Below are 23360 nucleotides of genomic sequence, written 5' to 3'. Positions count from 1 at the left end.
TGGAGGAGGTTACAGAGATAGGGAGGGGTGTAGGGGGCTGGAGGAGGTTACAGAGATAGGGAGGGGTTTAGGGGACTGGAGGAGGTTACAGAGATAGGGAGGGGTGTAGGGGCTGGAGGAGGTTACAGAGATAGGGAGGGTTGCAGGGGGCTGGAGGAGGTTACAGAGATAGGGAGGGGTGTAGGGGCTGGAGGAGGTTACAGAGATAGGGAGGGTGTAGGGGGGCTGGAGGAGGTTACAGAGATAGGGAGGGGTGTAGGGGGACTGGAGGAGGTTACAGAGATAGGGAGGGGTGTAGGGGCTGGAGGAGGTTACAGAGATAGGGAGGGTGTAGGGGGGCTGGAGGAGGTTACAGAGATAGGGAGGGGTGTAGGGGGACTGGAGGAGGTTACAGAGATAGGGAGGGGTGTAGGGGGACTGGAGGAGGTTACAGAGATAGGGAGGGGTGTAGGGGGCTGGAGGAGGTTACAGAGATAGGGAGGGGTGTAGGGACTGGAGGAGGTTACAGAGATAGGGAGGGGTGTATTGGGGCTGGAGGAGGTTACAGAGATAGGGAGGGTGTAGGGGGCTGGAGGAGGTTACAGAGATAGGGAGGGTGTAGGGGGCTGGAGGAGGTTACAGAGATAGGGAGGGGTGTAGGGGGGATGGAGGAGGTTACAGAGATAGGGAGGGTTGTAGGGGCTGGAGGAGGTTACAGAGATAGGGAGGGGTGTAGGGGGCTGGAGGAGGTTACAGAGATAGGGAGGGGTGTAGGGGGGATGGAGGAGGTTACAGAGATAGGGAGGGGTGTAGGGGGCAGGAGGAGGTTACAGAGATAGGGAGGGGTGTAGGCGGCTGGAGGAGGTTACAGAGATAGGGAGGGTGTATTGGGGCTGGAGGAGGTTACAGAGATAGGGAGGGTGTAGGGGGCTGGAGGAGGTTACAGAGATAGGGAGGGTGTAGGGGGCTGGAGGAGGTTACAGAGATAGGGAGGGGTGTAGGGCGGATGGAGGAGGTTACAGAGATAGGGAGGGGTGTAGGGGCTGGAGGAGGTTACAGAGATAGGGAGGGGTGTAGGGGGCTGGAGGAGGTTACAGAGATAGGGATGGTTGTAGGGGCTGGAGGAGGTTACAGAGATAGGGAGGGGTGTAGGGGGGATGGAGGAGGTTACAGAGATAGGGAGGGGTATAGGGGGCAGGAGGAGGTTACAGAGATAGGGAGGGGGTGTAGGGGGGCTGGAGGAGGTTACAGAGATAGGGAGGGGTGTTGGGGGCAGGAGGAGGTTACAGAGATAGGGAGGGGTGTCGGGGGGCTGAAGGAGGTTACAGAGATAGGGAGGGGTGTAGGGGCTGGAGGAGGTTACAGAGATAGGGAGGGGTGTAGGGAGCTGGAGGAGGTTACAGAGATAGGAAGGGGTGTAGGCGGGCTGGAGGAGGTTACAGAGATAGGGAGGGGTGTAGGGACTGGAGGAGGTTACAGAGATAGGGAGGGGTGTAGGGGACTGGAGGAGGTTACAGAGATAGGGAGGGGTGTAGGGACTGGAGGAGGTTACAGAGATAGGGAGGGGTGTAGGGGACTGGAGGAGGTTACAGAGATAAGGAGGGGTGTAGGGGAATGGAGGAGGTTACAGAGATAGGGAGGGGTGTAGGGGGCAGGAGGAGGTTACAGAGATAGGGAGGTGTGTAGGTGGCTGGAGGAGGTTACAGAGATAGGGAGGGGTGTAGGGGCTGGAGGAGTTTACAGAGATAGGGAGGGGTGTAGGGACTGGAGGAGGTTACAGAGATAGGGAGGGGTGTAGGGGGCTGGAGGAGGTTACAGAGATAGGGAGGGGTGCAGGGGGATGGAGGAGGTTACAGAGATAGGGAGGGGTGTAGGGGCTGGAGGAGGTTACAGAGATAGGGAGGGGTGTAGGGGGCTGGAGGAGGTTACAGAGATAGGGAGGGTTGTAGGGGGGCTGGAGGAGGTTACAGAGATAGGGAGGGGTGTAGGGGGCTGGAGGAGGTTACAGAGATAGTGAGGGGTGTAGGGGACTGGAGGAGGTTACAGAGATAGGGAGGGGTGTAGGGGGCTGGAGGAGGTTACAGAGATAGGGAGGGGTGTAGGGGACTGGAGGAGGTTACAGAGATAGGGAGGGGTGTAGGGGCTGGAGGAGGGTACAGAGATAGGGAGGGGTGTAGGGGACTGGAGGAGGTTACAGAGATAGGGAGGGTGTAGGGGGGCTGGAGGAGGTTACAGAGATAGGGAGGGGTGTAGGGGGGCTGGAGGAGGTTACAGAGATAGGGAGGGTGTAGGGGGGCTGGAGGAGGTTACAGAGATAGGGAGGGGTGTAGGGTGCTGGAGGAGGTTACAGAGATAGGGAGGGGTGTAGGGGCTGGAGGAGGGTACAGAGATAGGGAGGGGTGTAGGGGACTGGAGGAGGTTACAGAGATAGGGAGGGTGTAGGGGGGCTGGAGGAGGTTACAGAGATAGGGAGGGTGTAGGGGGGCTGGAGGAGGTTACAGAGATAGGGAGGGGGTGCAGGGGGCTGGAAGAGGTTACAGAGATAGGGAGGGGTGTAGGGGGCTGGAGGAGGTTACAGAGATAGGGAGGGTTGTAGGGGGGCTGGAGGAGGTTACAGAGATAGGGAGGGGTGTAGGGGGCTGGAGGAGGTTACAGAGATAGTGAGGGGTGTAGGGGACTGGAGGAGGTTACAGAGATAGGGAGGGGTGTAGGGGGCTGGAGGAGGTTACAGAGATAGGGAGGGGTGTAGGGGACTGGAGGAGGTTACAGAGATAGGGAGGGGTGTAGGGGGACTGGAGGAGGTTACAGAGATAGGGAGGGGTGTAGGGGCTGGAGGAGGGTACAGAGATAGGGAGGGGTGTAGGGGACTGGAGGAGGTTACAGAGATAGGGAGGGTGTAGGGGGGCTGGAGGAGGTTACAGAGATAGGGAGGGGTGTAGGGGGGCTGGAGGAGGTTACAGAGATAGGGAGGGTGCAGGGGGGCTGGAGGAGGTTACAGAGATAGGGAGGGGTGTAGGGGGGCTGGAGGAGGTTACAGAGATAGGGAGGGTGTAGGGGGGCTGGAGGAGGTTACAGAGATAGGGAGGGGTGTAGGGGACTGGAGGAGGTTACAGAGATAGGGAGGGTGTAGGGGGGCTGGAGGAGGTTACAGAGATAGGGAGGGGTGTAGGGGGGCTGGAGGAGGTTACAGAGATAGGGAGGGGTGTAGGGGGGCTGGAGGAGGTTACAGAGATAGGGAGGGGTGTAGGGGACTGGAGGAGGTTACAGAGATAGGGAGGGTGTAGGGGGGCTGGAGGAGGTTACAGAGATAGGGAGGGTGTAGGGGGGCTGGAGGAGGTTACAGAGATAGGGAGGGGTGTAGGGGCTGGAGGAGGGTACAGAGATAGGGAGGGGTGTAGGGGACTGGAGGAGGTTACAGAGATAGGGAGGGTGTAGGGGGGCTGGAGGAGGTTACAGAGATAGGGAGGGTGTAGGGGGGCTGGAGGAGGTTACAGAGATAGGGAGGGTGTAGGGGGGCTGGAGGAGGTTACAGAGATAGGGAGGGTGTAGGGGGGCTGGAGGAGGTTACAGAGATAGGGAGGGGTGTAGGGGGCTGGAGGAGGTTACAGAGATAGGGAGGGTGTAGGGGGCTGGAGGAGGTTACAGAGATAGGGAGGGGTGTAGGGGCTGGAGGAGGTTACAGAGATAGGGAGGGGTGTAGGGGGCTGGAGGAGGTTACAGAGATAGGGAGGGTGTAGGGGGCTGGAGGAGGTTACAGAGATAGGGAGGGGTGTAGGGGGCTGGAGGAGGTTACAGAGATAGGGAGGGGTGTAGGGGACTGGAGGAGGTTACAGAGATAGGGAGGGGAGTAGGCGGCTAAATGACAACCCTGATCTCCAGCGGTTCCTGTCCTCTCTCATCAGAGTGTGGACGGCGACCTCACATGGGGCCCCCGGTCCCGTCGAGGGTCCTGGGAGGTCAGGACGCACTGCCAGGTGCTTGGCCCTGGCAGGTCAGCGTCCAATTCCGGCTACGGGAATTTCGCTGGCACGTCTGCGGAGGAATGATCATCGACCGGCGCTGGGTGCTGACGGCCGCTCACTGCTTCGGTGAGAACAGCAGGTGCGTACCGAGGGTGGCTCGAGGGGCGTCGTGTTGTTGGAGGGTCAGTGCTGAGGGAGCGCCGCACTGTGGGAGGGTCAGTGCTGAGGGAGCTCCGCACTGTGGGAGGGTCAGTGCCGAGGGAGCTCCGCACTGTGGGAGGGTCAGTGCTGAGGGAGCTCCGCACCGTGGGAGGGTCAGTGCTGAGGGAGCACCGCACCGTGGGAGGGTCAGTACTGAGGGAGCTCCGCACTGTGGGAGGGTCAGTACTGAGGGAGCTCCGCACTGTGGGAGGGTCAGTGCTGAGGGAGCTCCGCACTGTGGGAGGGTCGGTGCTGAGGGAGCTCCGCACTGTGGGAGGGTCAGTGCTGAGGGAGCGCCGCACTGTGGGGGGGTCAGTGCTGAGGGAGCTCCGCACTGTGGGAGGGTCAGTGCTGAGGGAGCTCCGCACTGTGGGAGGGTCAGTGCTGAGGGAGCTCCGCACTGTGGGAGGGTCAGTGCTGAGAGAGCTCCGCACTGTCGGAGGGTCCACATTCTGTTCTTTGTCCGCAGCTGGCTGCCTGGTTTGGGGGGTTATGAGAGGAACAGTCGGGTCTCGATCGTGGAATCCCGTACCCGAATGACACCTTCGCCTGGTTTTGGTGGAGCTCTCAGTTCGGTTGAGGTCCGTGTGCGCGCGGCTCGGGGTGGGGGGAATGTTGGGGGAATTCGATGGCCCGAGGTGACGCGACCGGACATTCCCGCTTATACTACCTCTCCCCCCTTTTCTCAGGCTGGCCAATTCCTGGCTGGTGGTGACGGGAATGCACCGCAGGTCGTACTACACCATCCACACACGCGTCATGGAGGTGAAGAAAATCATTAAGCACCATGCATTCAATGACGAGACGCTCGGCAACGATATCGCACTGGTACAGCTGCGGGGAGCCATTGTCTACAGCGGATATGCCCAGCCAATCTGCCTGCCAACGGCAAGCTCCCTCCTCTCGGACGTGAACCTGTGCTACATCAGTGGATGGGGAGCCATCAGCAGTGAAGGTAGGTCTGCGTGCTTGCTGAATCCCGACTCTCGGTCAGTGCCGAGGGAGCTCCGCACTGTGGGAGGGTCAGTGCTGAGGGAGCGCCGCACTGTGGGAGGGTCGGTGCTGAGGGAGCGCCGCACTGTGGGAGGGTCAGTGCTGAGGGAGCTCCGCACTGTGGGAGGGTCGGTGCTGAGGGAGCGCCGCACTGTGGGAGGGTCAGTGCTGAGGGAGCGCCGCACTGTGGGAGGGTCAGTGCTGAGGGAGCTCCGCACTGTGGGAGGGTCGGTGCTGAGGGAGCGCCGCACTGTGGGAGGGTCAGTGCTGAGGGAGCTCCGCACTGTGGGAGGGTCAGTGCTGAGGGAGCTCCGCACTGTGGGAGGGTCAGTGCTGGGGGAGCGCCGCACTGTGGGAGGGTCAGTGCTGAGGGAGCGCCGCACTGTGGGAGGGTCAGTGCTGAGGGAGCGCCGCACTGTGGGAGGGTCAGTGCTGAGGGAGCGCTGCACTGTGGGAGGGTCGGTGCTGAGGGAGCGCTGCCCTGTGGGAGGGTCAGTGCTGAGGGAGCGCTGCACTGTGGGAGGGTCAGTGCTGAGGGAGTGCTGCCCTGTGGGAGGGTCAGTGCTGAGGGAGCTCCGCACTGTATGAGGGTCAGTGCTGAGGGAGCTCCGCACTGTATGAGGGGCAGTGCTGAGGGAGCTCCGCACTGTGGGAGGGTCGGTGCTGAGGGAGCTCCGCACTGTGGGAGGGTCAGTGCTGAGGGAGCGCTGCCCTGTGGGAGGGTCAGTGCTGAGGGAGTGCCGCACTGTGGGAGGGTCGGTGCTGAGGGAGCGCCGCACTGTGGGAGGGTCAGTGCTGAGGGAGCGCCGCACTGTGGGAGGGTCAGTGCTGAGGGAGCGCCGCACTGTCGAGCTGATATCTTGGCGAGAGGTTGGGGAAGGGGAGGGAGTGGAGGAACGAGGGGGGTAATGTCTGTTCTCCACTCCCAGGCCCATCGCTGGATGTCCTTCAGGAGGCCGAGGTGAATCTTTTCTCGAACAAGGTCTGCAATCAGCACAACTGGTACGATGGATTGATCAGCAAGACCATGCTCTGCGCTGGCAACGAGGATGGAGGCGTCGATGGCTGCCAGGTAACTCCTCCATCCCCCTACACCCCTCCCTATCTCTGTAACCTCCTCCAGCCCCTACACCCCTCCCTATCTCTGTCACCTCCTCCATCCCCCTACACCCCTCCCTATCTCTGTAACCTCCTCCATCCCCCTACACCCCTCCCTATCTCTGTAACCTCCTCCATCCCCCTACAACCCTCCCTATCTCTGTAACCTCCTCCAGTCCCTACACCCCTCCCTATCTCTGTAACCTCCTCCAGCCCCCCTACACCCCTCCCTATCTCTGTAACCTCCTCCAGCCCCCTACACCCCTCCCTATCTCTGTAACCTCCTCCAGCCCCCTACACCCCTCCCTATCTCTGTAACCTCCTCCAGCCCCCTACAACCCTCCCTATCTCTGTAACCTCCTCCATCCCCCTACAACCCTCCCTATCTCTGTAACCTCCTCCAGTCCCTACACCCCTCCCTATCTCTGTAACCTCCTCCAGCCCCCCTACACCCCTCCCTATCTCTGTAACCTCCTCCAGCCCCCTACACCCCTCCCTATCTCTGTAACCTCCTCCAGCCCCCTACACCCCTCCCTATCTCTGTAACCTCCTCCAGCCCCCTACAACCCTCCCTATCTCTGTAACCTCCTCCAGCCCCCTACACCCTCCCTATCTCTGTAACCTCCTCCAGCCCCTACACCCCTCCCTATCTCTGTAACCTCCTCCAGCCCCTACACCCCTCCCTATCTCTGTAACCTCCTCCAGCCCCCTACACCCCTCACTATCTCTGTAACCTCCTCCAGCCCCTACACCCCTCCCTATCTCTGTAACCTCCTCCAGCCCCACTACACCCCTCCCTATCTCTGTAACCTCCTCCAGCCCCCTACACCCCTCCCTATCTCTGTAACCTCCTCCAGCCCCCTACACCCCTCCCTATCTCTGTAACCTCCTCCAGCCCCCTACACCCCTCACTATCTCTGTAACCTCCTCCAGCCCCTACACCCCTCCCTATCTCTGTAACCTCCTCCAGCCCCACTACACCCCTCCCTATCTCTGTAACCTCCTCCAGCCCCCTACACCCCTCCCTATCTCTGTAACCTCCTCCAGCCCCTACACCCCTCCCTATCTCTGTAACTTCCTCCAGCCCCCTACAACCCTCCCTATCTCTGTAACCTCCTCCAGCCCCCTACACCCCTCTCTATCTCTTTAACCTCCTCCAGCCCCCCTACAACCCTCCCTATCGCTGTAACCTCCACCAGCCCCTACACCCCTCCCTATCTCTGTCACCTCCTCCAGCCCCCTACACCTCTCCATATCTGTGTAACCTCCTCCAGTCCCCTACACTCCTCCCTATCTCTGTAACCTCCTCCAGTCCCCCTACACCCCTCCCTATCTCTGTAACCTCCTCCAGCCCCCTACACCTCTCCCTATCTGTGTAACCTCCTCCAGTCCCCCTACACCCCTCCCTATCTCTGTCACCTCCTCCAGCCCCCTACACCTCTCCCTATCTGTGTAACCTCCTCCAGTCCCCTACACCCCTCCCTATCTCTGTAACCTCCTCCAGCCTCCTACACCCCTCCCTATCTCTGTAACCTCCTCCAGCCCCCTACACCGCTCCCTATCTCTGTAACCTCCTCCAGCCCCTACACCCCTCCCTATCTCTGTAACCTCCTCCAGCCTCCTACACCCCTCCCTATCTCTGTAACCTCCTCCAGTCCCCCTACACCCCTCCCTATCTCTGTAACCTCCTACAGCCCCTACAACTCTCCCTATCTCTGTAACCTCCTCCAGTCCCCCTACACCCCTCCCTATCTCTGTAACCTCCTCCAGCCCTCTACACCCCTCCCTATCTCTGTAACCTCCTCCAGCTCCTACACCCCTCCCTGTCTCTGTAACCTCCTCCAGCCCCCTACAACCCCTCCCTGTCTCTGTAACCTCCTCCAGCCCCCTACACCCCTCCCTATCTCTGTAACCTCCTACAGCCCCTACAACTCTCCCTATCTCTGTAACCTCCTCCAGTCCCCCTACACCCCTCCCTATCTCTGTAACCTCCTCCAGCCCTCTACACCCCTCCCTATCTCTGTAACCTCCTCCAGCTCCTACACCCCTCCCTGTCTCTGTAACCTCCTCCAGCCCCCTACAACCCCTCCCTGTCTCTGTAACCTCCTCCAGTCCCCTATACCCCTCCCTATCTCTGTAACCTCTTCCAGCCCACTACACCCCTCCCTATCTCTGTAATCTCCAGCCCCCTACACCCCTCCCTATCTCTGTAACCTCCAGCCCCCTACACCCCTCCCTATCTCTGTACCCTCCTCCAGCCCCCCTACACCCCTCCCTATCTCTGTAACCTCCTCCAGCCCCCTACACCCCTCCCTATCTCTGTAACCTCCTCCAGCCCCCTACACCCCTCCCTATCTCTGTAACCTCCTCCAGCCCCCTACATCCCTCCCTATCTCTGTAACCTCCTCCAGCCCCCTACACCCCTCCCTATCTCTGTAACCTCCTCCAGCCCCCTACACCCATCCCTATCTCTGTAACCTCCTCCAGCCCCCTACACCCCTCCCTATCTCTGTAACCTCCTCCAGCCCCCTACACCCCTCCCTATCTCTGTATTCTCCTCCAGCCCCCTACACCCCTCCCTATCTCTGTAACCTCCTCCAGCCCCCTACAACGCTCCCAATCTCTGTAACCTCCTCCATCCCCTACACCCCTCCCTATCTCTGTAACCTCCTCCAGCCCCCTACATCCCTCCCTATCTCTGTAACCTCCTCCAGCCCCCTACACCCCTCCCTATCTCTGTAACCTCATCCAGCCACCTCCACCCCTCCCTATCTCTGTAACCTCCTCCAGTCCCCTACACCCCTCCCTATCTCTGTAACCTCCTCCAGTCCCTACACCCCTCCCTATCTCTGTAACCTCCTCCAGTCCCTACACCCCTCCCTATCTCTGTAACCTCCTCCAGCCCCCTACACACCTCCCTATCTCTGTCACCTCCTCCAGCCCCCTACACCCCTCCCTATCTCTGTAACCTCCTCCAGCCCCCTACACCCCTCCCTATCTCTGTATTCTCCTCCAGCCCCCTACACCCCTCCCTATCTCTGTAACCTCCTCCAGCCCCCTACAACGCTCCCTACCTCTGTAACCTCCTCCATCCCCCTACACCCCTCCCTATCTCTGTAACCTCCTCCAGCCCCCTACATCCCTCCCTATCTCTGTAACCTCCTCCAGCTCCCTACACCCCTCCCTATCTCTGTAACCTCCTCCAGTCCCCTACACCCCTCCCGATCTCTGTAACCTCCTCCAGTCCCCTACACCCCTCCCTATCTCTGTAACCTCCTGCAGCCCCTACAACCCTCCCTATCTCTGTAACCTCCTCCAGCCCCTACACCCCTCCCTATCTCTGTAACCTCCTCCAGCCCCCCTACACCCCTCCCCATCTCTGTAACCTCCTCCAGCCCCCCGACAACCCTCCCTATCTCTGTAACCTCCTCCAGCCCCCCGACACCCCTCCCTATCTCTGTAACCTCCTCCAGCCCCCTACACCCTCCCTATCTCAGTAACCTCCTCCAGCCCCTACACCCCTCCCTATCTCTGTAACCTCCTCCAGCCCCCTACACCCCTCCCTATCTCTGTAACCTCCTCCAGTCCCCTACACCCCTCCCTATCTCTGTAACCTCCTCCAGCCCCCTACACCCTCCCTATCTCTGTAACCTCCTCCAGTCCCTACACCCCTCCCTATCTCTGTAACCTCCTCCAGCCCCCTACACCCCTCCCTATCTCTGGAACCTCCTCGAGCCCCCTACACCCCTCCCTATCTCTGTAACCTCCTCCAGCCCCCTACACCCTCCCTATCTCTGTAACCTCCTCCAGTCCCCTACACCCCTCCCTATCTCTGTAACATCCTCCAGTCCCCTACACCCCTCCCTATCTCTGTAACCTCCTCCAGCCCCTACACCCCTCCCTATCTCTGTAACCTCCTCCAGCCCCCTACACCCCTCCCTATCTCTGTAACCTCCTCCAGCCCCCTACACCCCTCATTATCTCTGTAACCTCCTCCAGCCCCCTACACCCCTCCCTATCTCTGTAACCTCCTCCAGCCCCCTACACCCCTCCCTATCTCTGTAACCTCCTCCAGCCCCCTACACCCCTCCCTATCTCTGTAACCTCCTCCAGCCCCCTACACCCCTCCCTATCTCTGTAACCTCCTCCAGCCCCCTACACCCCTCCCTATCTCTGTAACCTCCTCCAGTTCCCTACATCCCTCCCTATCTCTGTAACCTCCTCCAGCTCCCTACACCCCTCCCTATCTCTGTAACCTCCTCCAGCCCCCTACACCCCTCCCTATCTCTGTAACCTCCTCCAGCCCCCTACACCCCTCCCTATCTCTGTAACCTCCTCCAGTTCCCTACATCCCTCCCTATCTCTGTAACCTCCTCCAGCTCCCTACACCCCTTCCTATCTCTGTAACCTCCTCCAGTCCCTACACCCCTCCCTATCTCTGTAACCTCCTCCAGTCCCTACACCCCTCCCTATCTCTGTAACCTCCTCCAGCCCCCTACACACCTCCCTATCTCTGTAACCTCCTCCAGCCCCCTACACCCCTCCCTATCTCTGTAACCTCCTCCAGCCCCCTACACCCCTCCCTATCTCTGTATTCTCCTCCAGCCCCCTACACCCCTCCCTATCTCTGTAACCTCCTCCAGCCCCCTACAACGCTCCCTATCTCTGTAACCTCCTCCATCCCCCTACACCCCTCCCTATCTCTGTAACCTCCTCCAGCCCCCTACATCCCTCCCTATCTCTGTAACCTCCTCCAGCTCCCTACACCCCTCCCTATCTCTGTAACCTCCTCCAGTCCCCTACACCCCTCCCGATCTCTGTAACCTCCTCCAGTCCCCTACACCCCTCCCTATCTCTGTAACCTCCTGCAGCCCCTACAACCCTCCCTATCTCTGTAACCTCCTCCAGCCCCTACACCCCTCCCTATCTCTGTAACCTCCTCCAGCCCCCCTACACCCCTCCCCATCTCTGTAACCTCCTCCAGCCCCCCGACAACCCTCCCTATCTCTGTAACCTCCTCCAGCCCCCCGACACCCCTCCCTATCTCTGTAACCTCCTCCAGCCCCCTACACCCTCCCTATCTCAGTAACCTCCTCCAGCCCCTACACCCCTCCCTATCTCTGTAACCTCCTCCAGCCCCCTACACCCCTCCCTATCTCTGTAACCTCCTCCAGTCCCCTACACCCCTCCCTATCTCTGTAACCTCCTCCAGCCCCCTACACCCTCCCTATCTCTGTAACCTCCTCCAGTCCCTACACCCCTCCCTATCTCTGTAACCTCCTCCAGCCCCCTACACCCCTCCCTATCTCTGGAACCTCCTCGAGCCCCCTACACCCCTCCCTATCTCTGTAACCTCCTCCAGCCCCCTACACCCTCCCTATCTCTGTAACCTCCTCCAGTCCCCTACACCCCTCCCTATCTCTGTAACATCCTCCAGTCCCCTACACCCCTCCCTATCTCTGTAACCTCCTCCAGCCCCTACACCCCTCCCTATCTCTGTAACCTCCTCCAGCCCCCTACACCCCTCATTATCTCTGTAACCTCCTCCAGCCCCCTACACCCCTATCTCTGTAACCTCCTCCAGCCCCCTACACCCCTCCCTATCTCTGTAACCTCCTCCAGCCCCCTACACCCCTCCCTATCTCTGTAACCTCCTCCAGCCCCCTACACCCCTCCCTATCTCTGTAACCTCCTCCAGCCCCCTACACCCCTCCCTATCTCTGTAACCTCCTCCAGTTCCCTACATCCCTCCCTATCTCTGTAACCTCCTCCAGCTCCCTACACCCCTCCCTATCTCTGTAACCTCCTCCAGTCCCCTACACCCCTCCCGATCTCTGTAACCTCCTCCAGTCCCCTACACCCCTCCCTATCTCTGTAACCTCCTGCAGCCCCTACACCCCTCCCTATCTCTGTAACCTCCTCCAGCCCCTACACCCCTCCCTATCTCTGTAACCTCCTCCAGCCCCCATACACCCCTCCCTATCTCTGTAACCTCCTCCAGCCCCCCGACAACCCTCCCTATCTCTGTAACCTCCTCCAGCCCCCTACACCCCTCACTATCTCTGTAACCTCCTCCAGCCCCTACACCCCTCCCTATCTCTGTAACCTCCTCCAGCCCCACTACACCCCTCCCTATCTCTGTAACCTCCTCCAGCCCCCTACACCCCTCCCTATCTCTGTAACCTCCTCCAGCCCCTACTCCCTCCCTATCTCTGTAACCTCCTCCAGCCCCCCTACACCCCTCCCTATCTCTGTAACTTCCTCCAGCCCCCTACAACCCTCCCTATCTCTGTAACCTCCTCCAGCCCCCTACACCCCTCCCTATCTCTGTAACCTCCTCCAGTCCCCTACACCCCTCCCTATCTCTGTAACCTCCTCCAGTCCCCTACACCCCTCCCTATCTCTGTAACCTCCTCCAGCCCCTACACCCCTCCCTATCTCTGTAACCTCCTCCAGCCCCCTACACCCCTCCCTATCTCTGTAACCTCCTCCAGCCCCCTACACCCCTCCCTATCTCTGTAACCTCCTCCAGCCCCCTACACCCCTCCCTATCTCTGTAACCTCCTCCAGCCCCCTACACCCCTCCCTATCTCTGTAACCTCCTCCAGCCCCCTACACCCCTCCCTATCTCTGTAACCTCCTCCAGCCCCCTACACCCCTCCCTATCTCTGTAACCTCCTCCAGCCCCCTACACCCCTCCCTATCTCTGTAACCTCCTCCAGCTCCCTACATCCCTCCCTATCTCTGTAACCTCCTCCAGCTCCCTACACCCCTCCCTATCTCTGTAACCTCCTCCAGCCCCCTACACCCCTCCCTATCTCTGTAACCTCCTCCAGCTCCCTACACCCCTCCCTATCTCTGTAACCTCCTCCAGTCCCCTACACCCCTCCCGATCTCTGTAACCTCCTCCAGTCCCCTACACCCCTCCCTATCTCTGTAACCTCCTGCAGCCCCTACACCCCTCCCTATCTCTGTAACCTCCTCCAGCCCCTACACCCCTCCCTATCTCTGTAACCTCCTCCAGCCCCCATACACCCCTCCCTATCTCTGTAACCTCCTCCAGCCCCCCGACAACCCTCCCTGTCTCTGTAACCTCCTCCAGCCCCCCGACACCCCTCCCTGTCTCTGTAACCTCCTCCAGCCCCCTGACACCCCTCCCTATCTCTGTAACATCCTCCAGCCCCCTACACCCTCCCTATCTCAGTAACCTCCTCCAGCCCCCTACACCCCTCCCTATCTCTGTAACCTCCTCCAGCCCCACTACACCCCTCCCTATCACTGTAACCTCCTCCAGTCCCCCTACACCCCTCCCTATCCCTGTCACCTCCTCCAGCCCCCTACACCCCTCCCTATCTCTGTAACCTCCTCCAGCCCCCTACACCCCTCTCTATCTCTGTAACCTCCTCCAGCCCCCTACACCCCTCACTATCTCTGTAACCTCCTGCAGCCCCTACACCCCTCCCTATCTCTGTAACCTCCTCCAGCCCCACTACACCCCTCCCTATCTCTGTAACCTCCTCCAGCCCCCTACACCCCTCCCTATCTCTGTAACCTCCTCCAGCCCCTACTCCCTCCCTATCTCTGTAACCTCCTCCAGCCCCCCTACACCCCTCCCTATCTCTGTAACTTCCTCCAGCCCCCTACAACCCTCCCTATCTCTGTAACCTCCTCCAGCCCCCTACACCCCTCCCTATCTCTTTAACCTCCTCCAGCCCCTACAACCCTCCCTATCTCTGTAACCTCCTCCAGCCCCTACACCCCTCCCTATGTCTGTCACCTCCTCCAGCCTCCTGCACCTCTCCCTATCTGTGTAACCTCCTCCAGTCCCCTACACCCCTCCCTATCTCTGTAACCTCCTCCAGTCCCCCTACACCCCTCCCTATCTCTGTAACCTCCTCCAGCCCCCTACACCTCTCCCTATCTGTGTAACCTCCTCCAGTCCCCCTACACCCCTCCCTATCTGTCACCTCCTCCAGCCCCCTACACCTCTCCCTATCTGTGTAACCTCCTCCAGTCCCCTACACCCCTCCCTATCTCTGTAACCTCCTCCAGCCTCCTACACCCCTCCCTATCTCTGTAACCTCTTCCAGCCCCCTACACCGCTCCCTATCTCTGTAACCTACTCCAGCCCCTACACCCCTCCCTATCTCTGTAACCTCCTCCAGCCTCCTACACCCCTCCCTATCTCTGTAACCTCCTCCAGTCCCCCTACACCCCTCCCTATCTCTGTAACCTCCTCCAGCTCCTACACCCCTCCCTGTCTATGTAACCTCCTCCAGCCCCCTACTACCCCTCCCTATCTCTGTAACCTGCTCCAGCCCCCTACACCCCTCCCTATCTCTGTAACCTCCTACAGCCCGTACAACTCTCCCTATCTCTGTAACCTCCTCCAGTCCCCCTACACCCCTCCCTATCTCTGTAACCTCCTCCAGCTCCTACACCCCTCCCTGTCTCTGTAACCTCCTCCAGCCCCCTACACCCCTCCCTATCTCTGCAACCTCCTCCAGCCTCCTACACCCTCCCTATCTCTGTAACCTCTTCCAGCCCCCTACACCCCTCCCTATCTCTGTAACCTCCTGCAGCCCCTACACCCCTCCCTATCTCTGTAACCTCCTCCAGCCCCTACACCCCTCCCTATCTCTGTAACCTCCTCCAGCCCCCTACACCCCTCCCTATCTCTGTAACCTCCTCCAGCTCCCTACATCCCTCCCTATCTCTGTAACCTCCTCCAGCTCCCTACACCCCTCCCTATCTCTGTAACCTCCTCCAGTCCCCTACACCCCTCCCGATCTCTGTAACCTCCTCCAGTCCCCTACACCCCTCCCTATCTCTGTAACCTCCTGCAGCCCCTACACCCCTCCCTATCTCTGTAACCTCCTCCAGCCCCTACACCCCTCCCTATCTCTGTAACCTCCTCCAGCCCCCCTACACCCCTCCCTATCTCTGTAACCTCCTCCAGCCCCCCGACAACCCTCCCTATCTCTGTAACCTCCTCCAGCCCCCCGACACCCCACCCTATCTCTGTAACCTCCTCCAGCCCCCTACACCCTCCCTATCTCAGCAACCTCCTCCAGCCCCCTACACCCCTCCCTATCTCTGTAACCTCCTCCAGCCCCACTACACCCCTCCCTATCACTGTAACCTCCTCCAGCCCCTACACCCCTCCCTATCTCTGCAACCTCCTCCAGCCCCCCTACACCCCTCCCTATCTCTGTAACCTCCTCCAGCCCCCTACACCCCTCCCTATCTCTGTAACCTCCTCCAGCCCCCCTACACCCCTCCCTATCTCTATAACCTCCTCCAGCCCCCTACACCCTCCCTATCTCCGTAACCTCCTCCAGCCCCCCTACAACCCTCCCTATCTCTATAACCACCTCCAGACCCCTACACCCTCCCTATCTCTGTAACCTCCTCCAGCCCCTACTCCCTCCCTATCTCTGTAACCTCCTCCAGCCCTCCTACACCCCTCCCTATCTCTGTAACTTCCTCCAGCCCCCTACAACCCTCCCTATCTCTGTAACCTCCTCCAGCCCCCTACACCCCTCCCTATCTCTGTAACCTCCTCCAGCCTCCTACACCCTCCCTATCTCTGTAACCTCTTCCAGCCCCCTACACCCCTCCCTATCTCTGTAACCTCCAGCCCCCTACACCCCTCCCTATCTCTGTAACCTCCTCCAGCCCCCTACACCCCTCCCTATCTCTGTAACCTCCTCCAGCCCCCTACACCCCTCCCTATCTCTGTAACCTCCTCCAGCCCCCCTACAACCCTCCCTATCTCTGTAACCTCCTCCAGCCCCTACACCCCTCCCTATCTCTGTCACCTCCTCCAGCCCCCTACACCTCTCCCTATCTGTGTAACCTCCTCCAGTCCCCTACACCCCTCCCTATCTCTGTAACCTCCTCCAGTCCCCCTACACCCCTCCCTATCTCTGTAACCTCCTCCAGCCCCCTACACCTCTCCCTATCTCTGTAACCTCCTCCAGCCCCCTACACCCCTCCCTATCTCTGCAACCTCCTCCAGCCTCCTACACCCTCCCTATCTCTGTAACCTCTTCCAGCCCCCTACACCCCTCCCTATCTCTGTAACCTCCAGCCCCCTACACCCCTCCCTATCTCTGTAACCTCCTCCAGCCCCCTACACCCCTCCCTATCTCTGTAACCTCCTCCAGCCCCCTACACCCCTCCCTATCTCTGTAACCTCCTCCAGCCCCCTACACCCATCCCTATCTCTGTAACCTCCTCCAGCCCCCTACACCCCTCCCTATCTCTGTAACCTCCTCCAGCCCCCTACACCCCTCCCTATCTCTGTATTCTCCTCCAGCCCCCTACACCCCTCCCTATCTCTGTAACCTCCTCCAGCCCCCTACAACGCTCCCTATCTCTGTAACCTCCTCCATCCCCCTACACCCCTCCCTATCTCTGTAACCTCCTCCAACCCCCTACACCCCTCCCTATCTCTGTAACCTCCTCCAGCCCCCTACACCCCTCCCTATCTCTGTATTCTCCTCCAGCCCCCTACACCCCTCCCTATCTCTGTAACCTCCTCCAGCCCCCTACAACGCTCCCTATCTCTGTAACCTCCTCCATCCCCCTACACCCCTCCCTATCTCTGTAACCTCCTCCAGCCCCCTACATCCCTCCCTATCTCTGTAACCTCCTCCAGCCCCCTACACCCCTCCCTATCTCTGTAACCTCCTCCAGCTCCCTACACCCCTCCCTATCTCTGTAACCTCCTCCAGTCCCCTACACCCCTCCCGATCTCTGTAACCTCCTCCAGTCCCCTACACCCCTCCCTATCTCTGTAACCTCCTGCAGCCCCTACAACCCTCCCTATCTCTGTAACCTCCTCCAGCCCCTACACCCCTCCCTATCTCTGTAACCTCCTCCAGCCCCCCTACACCCCTCCCTATCTCTGTAACCTCCTCCAGCCCCCCGACAACCCTCCCTATCTCTGTAACCTCCTCCAGCCCCCCGACACCCCTCCCTATCTCTGTAACCTCCTCCAACCCCCTACACCCTCCCTATCTCAGTAACCTCCTCCAGCCCCTACACCCCTCCCTATCTCTGTAACCTCCTCCAGCCCCCTACACCCCTCCCTATCTCTGTAACCTCCTCCAGTCCCCTACATCCCTCCCTATCTCTGTAACCTCCTCCTGCCCCCTACACCCTCCCTATCTCTGTAACCTCCTCCAGTCCCTACACCCCTCCCTATCTCTGTAACCTCCTCCAGCCCCCTACACCCCTCATTATCTCTGTAACCTCCTCCAGCCCCCTACACCCCTCCCTATCTCTGTAACCTCCTCCAGCCCCCTACACCCCTCCCTATCTCTGTAACCTCCTCCAGCCCCCTACACCCCTCCCTATCTCTGTAACCTCCTCCAGCTCCCTACATCCCTCCCTATCTCTGTAACCTCCTCCAGCTCCCTACACCCCTCCCTATCTCTGTAACCTCCTCCAGTCCCCTACACCCCTCCCGATCTCTGTAACCTCCTCCAGTCCCCTACACCCCTCCCTATCTCTGTAACCTCCTGCAGCCCCTACACCCCTCCCTATCTCTGTAACCTCCTCCAGCCCCCATACACCCCTCCCTATCTCTGTAACCTCCTCCAGCCCCCCGACACCCCTCCCTGTCTCTGTAACCTCCTCCAGCCCCCTGACACCCCTCCCTATCTCTGTAACATCCTCCAGCCCCCTACACCCTCCCTATCTCAGTAACCTCCTCCAGCCCCCTACACCCCTCCCTATCTCTGTAACCTCCTCCAGCCCCACTACACCCCTCCCTATCACTGTAACCTCCTCCAGTCCCCCTACACCCCTCCCTATCCCTGTCACCTCCTCCAGCCCCCTACACCCCTCCCTATCTCTGTAACCTCCTCCAGCCCCCTACACCCCTCTCTATCTCTGTAACCTCCTCCAGCCCCCTACACCCCTCACTATCTCTGTAACCTCCTCCAGCCCCTACACCCCTCCCTATCTCTGTAACCTCCTCCAGCCCCACTACACCCCTCCCTATCTCTGTAACCTCCTCCAGCCCCCTACACCCCTCCCTATCTCTGTAACCTCCTCCAGCCCCTACTCCCTCCCTATCTCTGTAACCTCCTCCAGCCCCCCTACACCCCTCCCTATCTCTGTAACTTCCTCCAGCCCCCTACAACCCTCCCTATCTCTGTAACCTCCTCCAGCCCCCTACACCCCTCCCTATCTCTTTAAACTCCTCCAGCCCCTACAACCCTCCCTATCTCTGTAACCTCCTCCAGCCCCTACACCCCTCCCTATGTCTGTCACCTCCTCCAGCCTCCTGCACCTCTCCCTATCTCTGTAACCTCCTCCAGCCCCTACACCCCTCCCTATCTCTGTAACCTCCTCCAGCCCTCTACAACCCTCCCTATCTCTGTAACCTCCTCCAGCCCCTACACCCCTCCCTATCTGTGTAACCTCCTCCAGTCCCCTACACCCCTCCCTATCTCTGTAACCTCCTCCAGTCCCCCTACACCCCTCCCTATCTCTGTAACCTCCTCCAGCCCCCTACACCTCTCCCTATCTGTGTAACCTCCTCCAGTCCCCCTACACCCCTCCCTATCTCTGTAACCTCCTCCAGCCTCCTACACCCCTCCCTATCTCTGTAACCTCTTCCAGCCCCCTACACCGCTCCCTATCTCTGTAACCTCCTCCAGCACCCCTACACCCCTCCCTATCTCTGTAACCTCCTCCAGCCCCCTACACCCCTCCCTATCTCTGTAACCTCCTCCAGACCCCCTACACCCCTCCCTATCTCTGTAACCTCCTCCAGCCCCCTACACCCTCCCTATCTCTGTAACCTCCTCCAGCCTCCTACACCCCTCCCTATCTCTGTAACCTCCTCCAGTCCCCCTACACCCCTCCCTATCTCTGTAACCTCCTCCAGCCTCCTACACCCCTCCCTATCTCTGTAACCTCCTCCAGTCCCCCTACACCCCTCCCTATCTCTGTAACCTCCTACAGCCCCCTACACCCCTCCCTATCTCTGTAACCTCCTCCAGTCCCCCTACACCCCTCCCTATCACTGTAACCTCCTCCAGCCCCCTACACCCCTCCCTATCTCTGTAACCTCCTCCAGCCCTCTACACCCCTCCCTATCTCTGTAACCTCCTCCAGCCCCCTACACCCCTCCCTATCTCTGTAACCTCCTCCAGCCCCACTACACCCCTCCCTATCACTGTAACCTCCTCCAGTCCCCCTACACCCCTCCCTATCTCTGTAACCTCCTCCAGCTCCTACACCCCTCCCTGTCTATGTAACCTCCTCCAGCCCCCTACTACCCCTCCCTATCTCTGTAACCTGCTCCAGCACCCTACACCCCTCCCTATCTCTGTATCCTCCTACAGCCCGTACAACTCTCCCTATCTCTGTAACCTCCTCCAGTCCCCCTACACCCCTCCCTATCTCTGTAACCTCCTCCAGCTCCTACACCCCTCCCTGTCTCTGTAACCTCCTCCAGCCCCCTACACCCCTCCCTATCTCTGCAACCTCCTCCAGCCTCCTACACCCTCCCTATCTCTGTAACCTCTTCCAGCCCCCTACACCCCTCCCTATCTCTGTAACCTCCTGCAGCCCCTACACCCCTCCCTATCTCTGTAACCTCCTCCAGCCCCTACACCCCTCCCTATCTCTGTAACCTCCTCCAGCCCCCTACACCCCTCCCTATCTCTGTAACCTCCTCCAGCTCCCTACATCCCTCCCTATCTCTGTAACCTCCTCCAGCTCCCTACACCCCTCCCTATCTCTGTAACCTCCTCCAGTCCCCTACACCCCTCCCGATCTCTGTAACCTCCTCCAGTCCCCTACACCCCTCCCTATCTCTGTAACCTCCTGCAGCCCCTACACCCCTCCCTATCTCTGTAACCTCCTCCAGCCCCTACACCCCTCCCTATCTCTGTAACCTCCTCCAGCCCCCCTACACCCCTCCCTATCTCTGTAACCTCCTCCAGCCCCCCGACAACCCTCCCTATCTCTGTAACCTCCTCCAGCCCCCCGACACCCCTCCCTATCTCTGTAACCTCCTCCAGCCCCCTACACCCTCCCTATCTCAGTAACCTCCTCCAGCCCCCTACACCCCTCCCTATCTCTGTAACCTCCTCCAGCCCCACTACACCCCTCCCTATCACTGTAACCTCCTCCAGCCCCTACACCCCTCCCTATCTCTGTAACCTCCTCCAGCCCCCCTACACCCCTCCCTATCTCTGTAACCTCCTCCAGCCCCCTACACCCCTCCCCATCTCTGTAACCTCCTCCAGCCCCCCTACACCCCTCCCTATCTCTGTAACCTCCTCCAGCCCCCTACACCCTCCCTATCTCTGTAACCTCCTCCAGCCCCCCTACAACCCTCCCTATCTCTATAACCACCTCCAGACCCCTACACCCTCCCTATCTCTGTAACCTCCTCCAGCCCCTACTCCCTCCCTATCTCTGTAACCTCCTCCAGCCCTCCTACACCCCTCCCTATCTCTGTAACTTCCTCCAGCCCCCTACAACCCTCCCTATCTCTGTAACCTCCTCCAGCCCCCTACACCCCTCCCTATCTCTGTAACCTCCTCCAGCCTCCTACACCCTCCCTATCTCTGTAACCTCTTCCAGCCCCCTACACCCCTCCCTATCTCTGTAACCTCCAGCCCCCTACACCCCTCCCTATCTCTGTAACCTCCTCCAGCCCCCTACACCCCTCCCTATCTCTGTAACCTCCTCCAGCCCCCTACACCCCTCCCTATCTCTGTAACCTCCTCCAGCCCCCCTACAACCCTCCCTATCTCTGTAACCTCCTCCAGCCCCTACACCCCTCCCTATCTCTGTCACCTCCTCCAGCCCCCTACACCTCTCCCTATCTGTGTAACCTCCTCCAGTCCCCTACACCCCTCCCTATCTCTGTAACCCCCTCCAGTCCCCCTACACCCGTCCCTATCTCTGTAACCTCCTCCAGCCCCCTACACCTCTCCCTATCTCTGTAACCTCCTCCAGCCCCCTACACCCCTCCCTATCTCTGCAACCTCCTCCAGCCTCCTACACCCTCCCTATCTCTGTAACCTCTTCCAGCCCCCTACACCCCTCCCTATCTCTGTAACCTCCAGCCCCCTACACCCCTCCCTATCTCTGTAACCTCCTCCAGCCCCCTACACCCCTCCCTATCTCTGTAACCTCCTCCAGCCCCCCTACACCCCTCCCTATCTCTGTAACCTCCTCCAGCCCCCTACACCCCTCCCTATCTCTGTAACCTCCTCCAGCCCCCTACACCCCTCCCTATCTCTGTAACCTCCTCCAGCCCCCTACACCCCTCCCTATCTCTGTAACCTCCTCCAGCCCCCTACACCCCTCCCTATCTCTGTAACCTCCTCCAGCCCCCTACACCCATCCCTATCTCTGTAACCTCCTCCAGTCCCCTACACCCCTCCCTATCTCTGTAACCTCCTCCAGCCCCCTACACCCCTCCCTATCTGTGTATTCTCCTCCAGCCCCCTACACCCCTCCCTATCTCTGTAACCTCCTCCAGCCCCCTACACCCCTCCCTATCTGTGTATTCTCCTCCAGCCCCCTACACCCCTCCCTATCTCTGTAACCTCCTCCAGCCCCCTACACCCCTCCCAATCTCTGTAACCTCCTCCAGCCCCTACATCCCTCCCTATCTCTGTAACCTCCTCCAGCGCCCTACACCCCTCCCTGTCTCTGTAACCTCCTCCAGCCCCCTACACCTCTCCCTATCTTTGTAACCTCCTCCAGCTCCTACACCCCTCCCTGTCTCTGTAACCTCCTCCAACCCCCCTACACCCCTCCCTATCTCTGTAACCTCCTCCAGCCCCTACACCCCTCCCTATCTCTGTAACCTCCTCCAGCCCCCTACACCCCTCCCTATCTCTGCAACCTCCTCCAGCCTCCTACACCCTCCCTATCTCTGTAACCTCTTCCAGCCCCCTACACCCCTCCCTATCTCTGTAACCTCCTGCAGCCCCTACACCCCTCCCTATCTCTGTAACCTCCTCCAGCCCCTACACCCCTCCCTATCTCTGTAACCTCCTCCAGCCCCCTACACCCCTCCCTATCTCTGTAACCTCCTCCAGCTCCCTACATCCCTCCCTATCTCTGTAACCTCCTCCAGTCCCCTACACCCCTCCCGATCTCTGTAACCTCCTCCAGTCCCTACACCCTCCCTATCTCTGTAACCTCCTCCAGCTCCCTACACCCCTCCCTATCTCTGTAACCTCCTCCAGCCCCCCAACACCCCTCCCTATCTCTGTAACCTCCTCCAGCCCCCTACACCCCTCCCTATCTCTGTAACCTCCTCCAGCTCCCTACACCCCTCCCTATCTCTGTAACACCTCCTCCAGCCCCCCTACACCCCTCCCTATCTCTGTAACCTCCTCCAGCCCCCCGACAACCCTCCCTATCTCTGTAACCTCCTCCAGCCCCCTACACCCCTCCCTATCTCTGTAACCTCCTCCAGCCCCACTACACCCCTCCCTATCACTGTAACCTCCTCCAGCCCCTACACCCCTCCCTATCTCTGTAACCTCCTCCAGCCCCCCTACACCCCTCCCTATCTTTGTAACCTCCTCCAGCCCCCTACACCCCTCCCTATCTCTGTAACCTCCTCCAGCCCCCTACACCCTCCCTATCTCTGTAACCTCCTCCAGCCCCCCTACAACCCTCCCTATCTCCATAACCACCTCCAGACCCCTACACCCTCCCTATCTCTGTAACCTCCTCCAGCCCCTACTCCCTCCCTATCTCTGTAACCTCCTCCAGCCCCCCTACACCCCTCCCTATCTCTGTAACTTCCTCCAGCCCCCTACTACCCTCCCTATCTCTGTAACCTCCTCCAGCCCCCTACACCCCTCCCTATCTCTGTAACCTCCTCCAGCCCCTACACCCCTCCCTATCTCTGTAACCTCCTCCAGCCCCCCTACACCCCTCCCTATCTCTGTAACCTCCTCCAGCCCCCCGACAACCCTCCCTATCTCTGTAACCTCCTCCAGCCCCCCGACACCCCTCCCTATCTCTGTAACCTCCTCCAGCCCCCTACACCCTCCCTATCTCAGTAACCTCCTCCAGCCCCCTACACCCCTCCCTATCTCTGTAACCTCCTCCAGCCCCACTACACCC

General features: G+C 59.7%; 1 protein-coding gene across 1 annotated transcript in view; it reads left to right on the top strand.

Annotated features, from left to right (window-relative positions):
* Positions 1-3886: 3886 nt before the first annotated feature.
* Positions 3887-23360, top strand: part of LOC140406862 (transmembrane protease serine 12-like) — a 21004-nt gene continuing 1530 nt past the window's right edge. The window contains exons 1-3 of the mRNA XM_072494742.1: positions 3887-4080; positions 4832-5097; positions 6065-6207. Coding sequence (XP_072350843.1) covers positions 3902-4080; positions 4832-5097; positions 6065-6207 — 588 coding nt within the window. The 5' untranslated portion in view covers positions 3887-3901. The remainder of the gene's footprint in view (positions 4081-4831; positions 5098-6064; positions 6208-23360) is intronic.

Source organism: Scyliorhinus torazame, unplaced genomic scaffold (genome assembly GCF_047496885.1).
Source record: "Scyliorhinus torazame isolate Kashiwa2021f unplaced genomic scaffold, sScyTor2.1 scaffold_949, whole genome shotgun sequence".
Lineage (NCBI taxonomy): Eukaryota > Metazoa > Chordata > Chondrichthyes > Carcharhiniformes > Scyliorhinidae > Scyliorhinus > Scyliorhinus torazame.
Note: the sequence above shows the minus strand (reverse complement) of the source record. Positions and strands in the feature narration are given on the sequence as shown.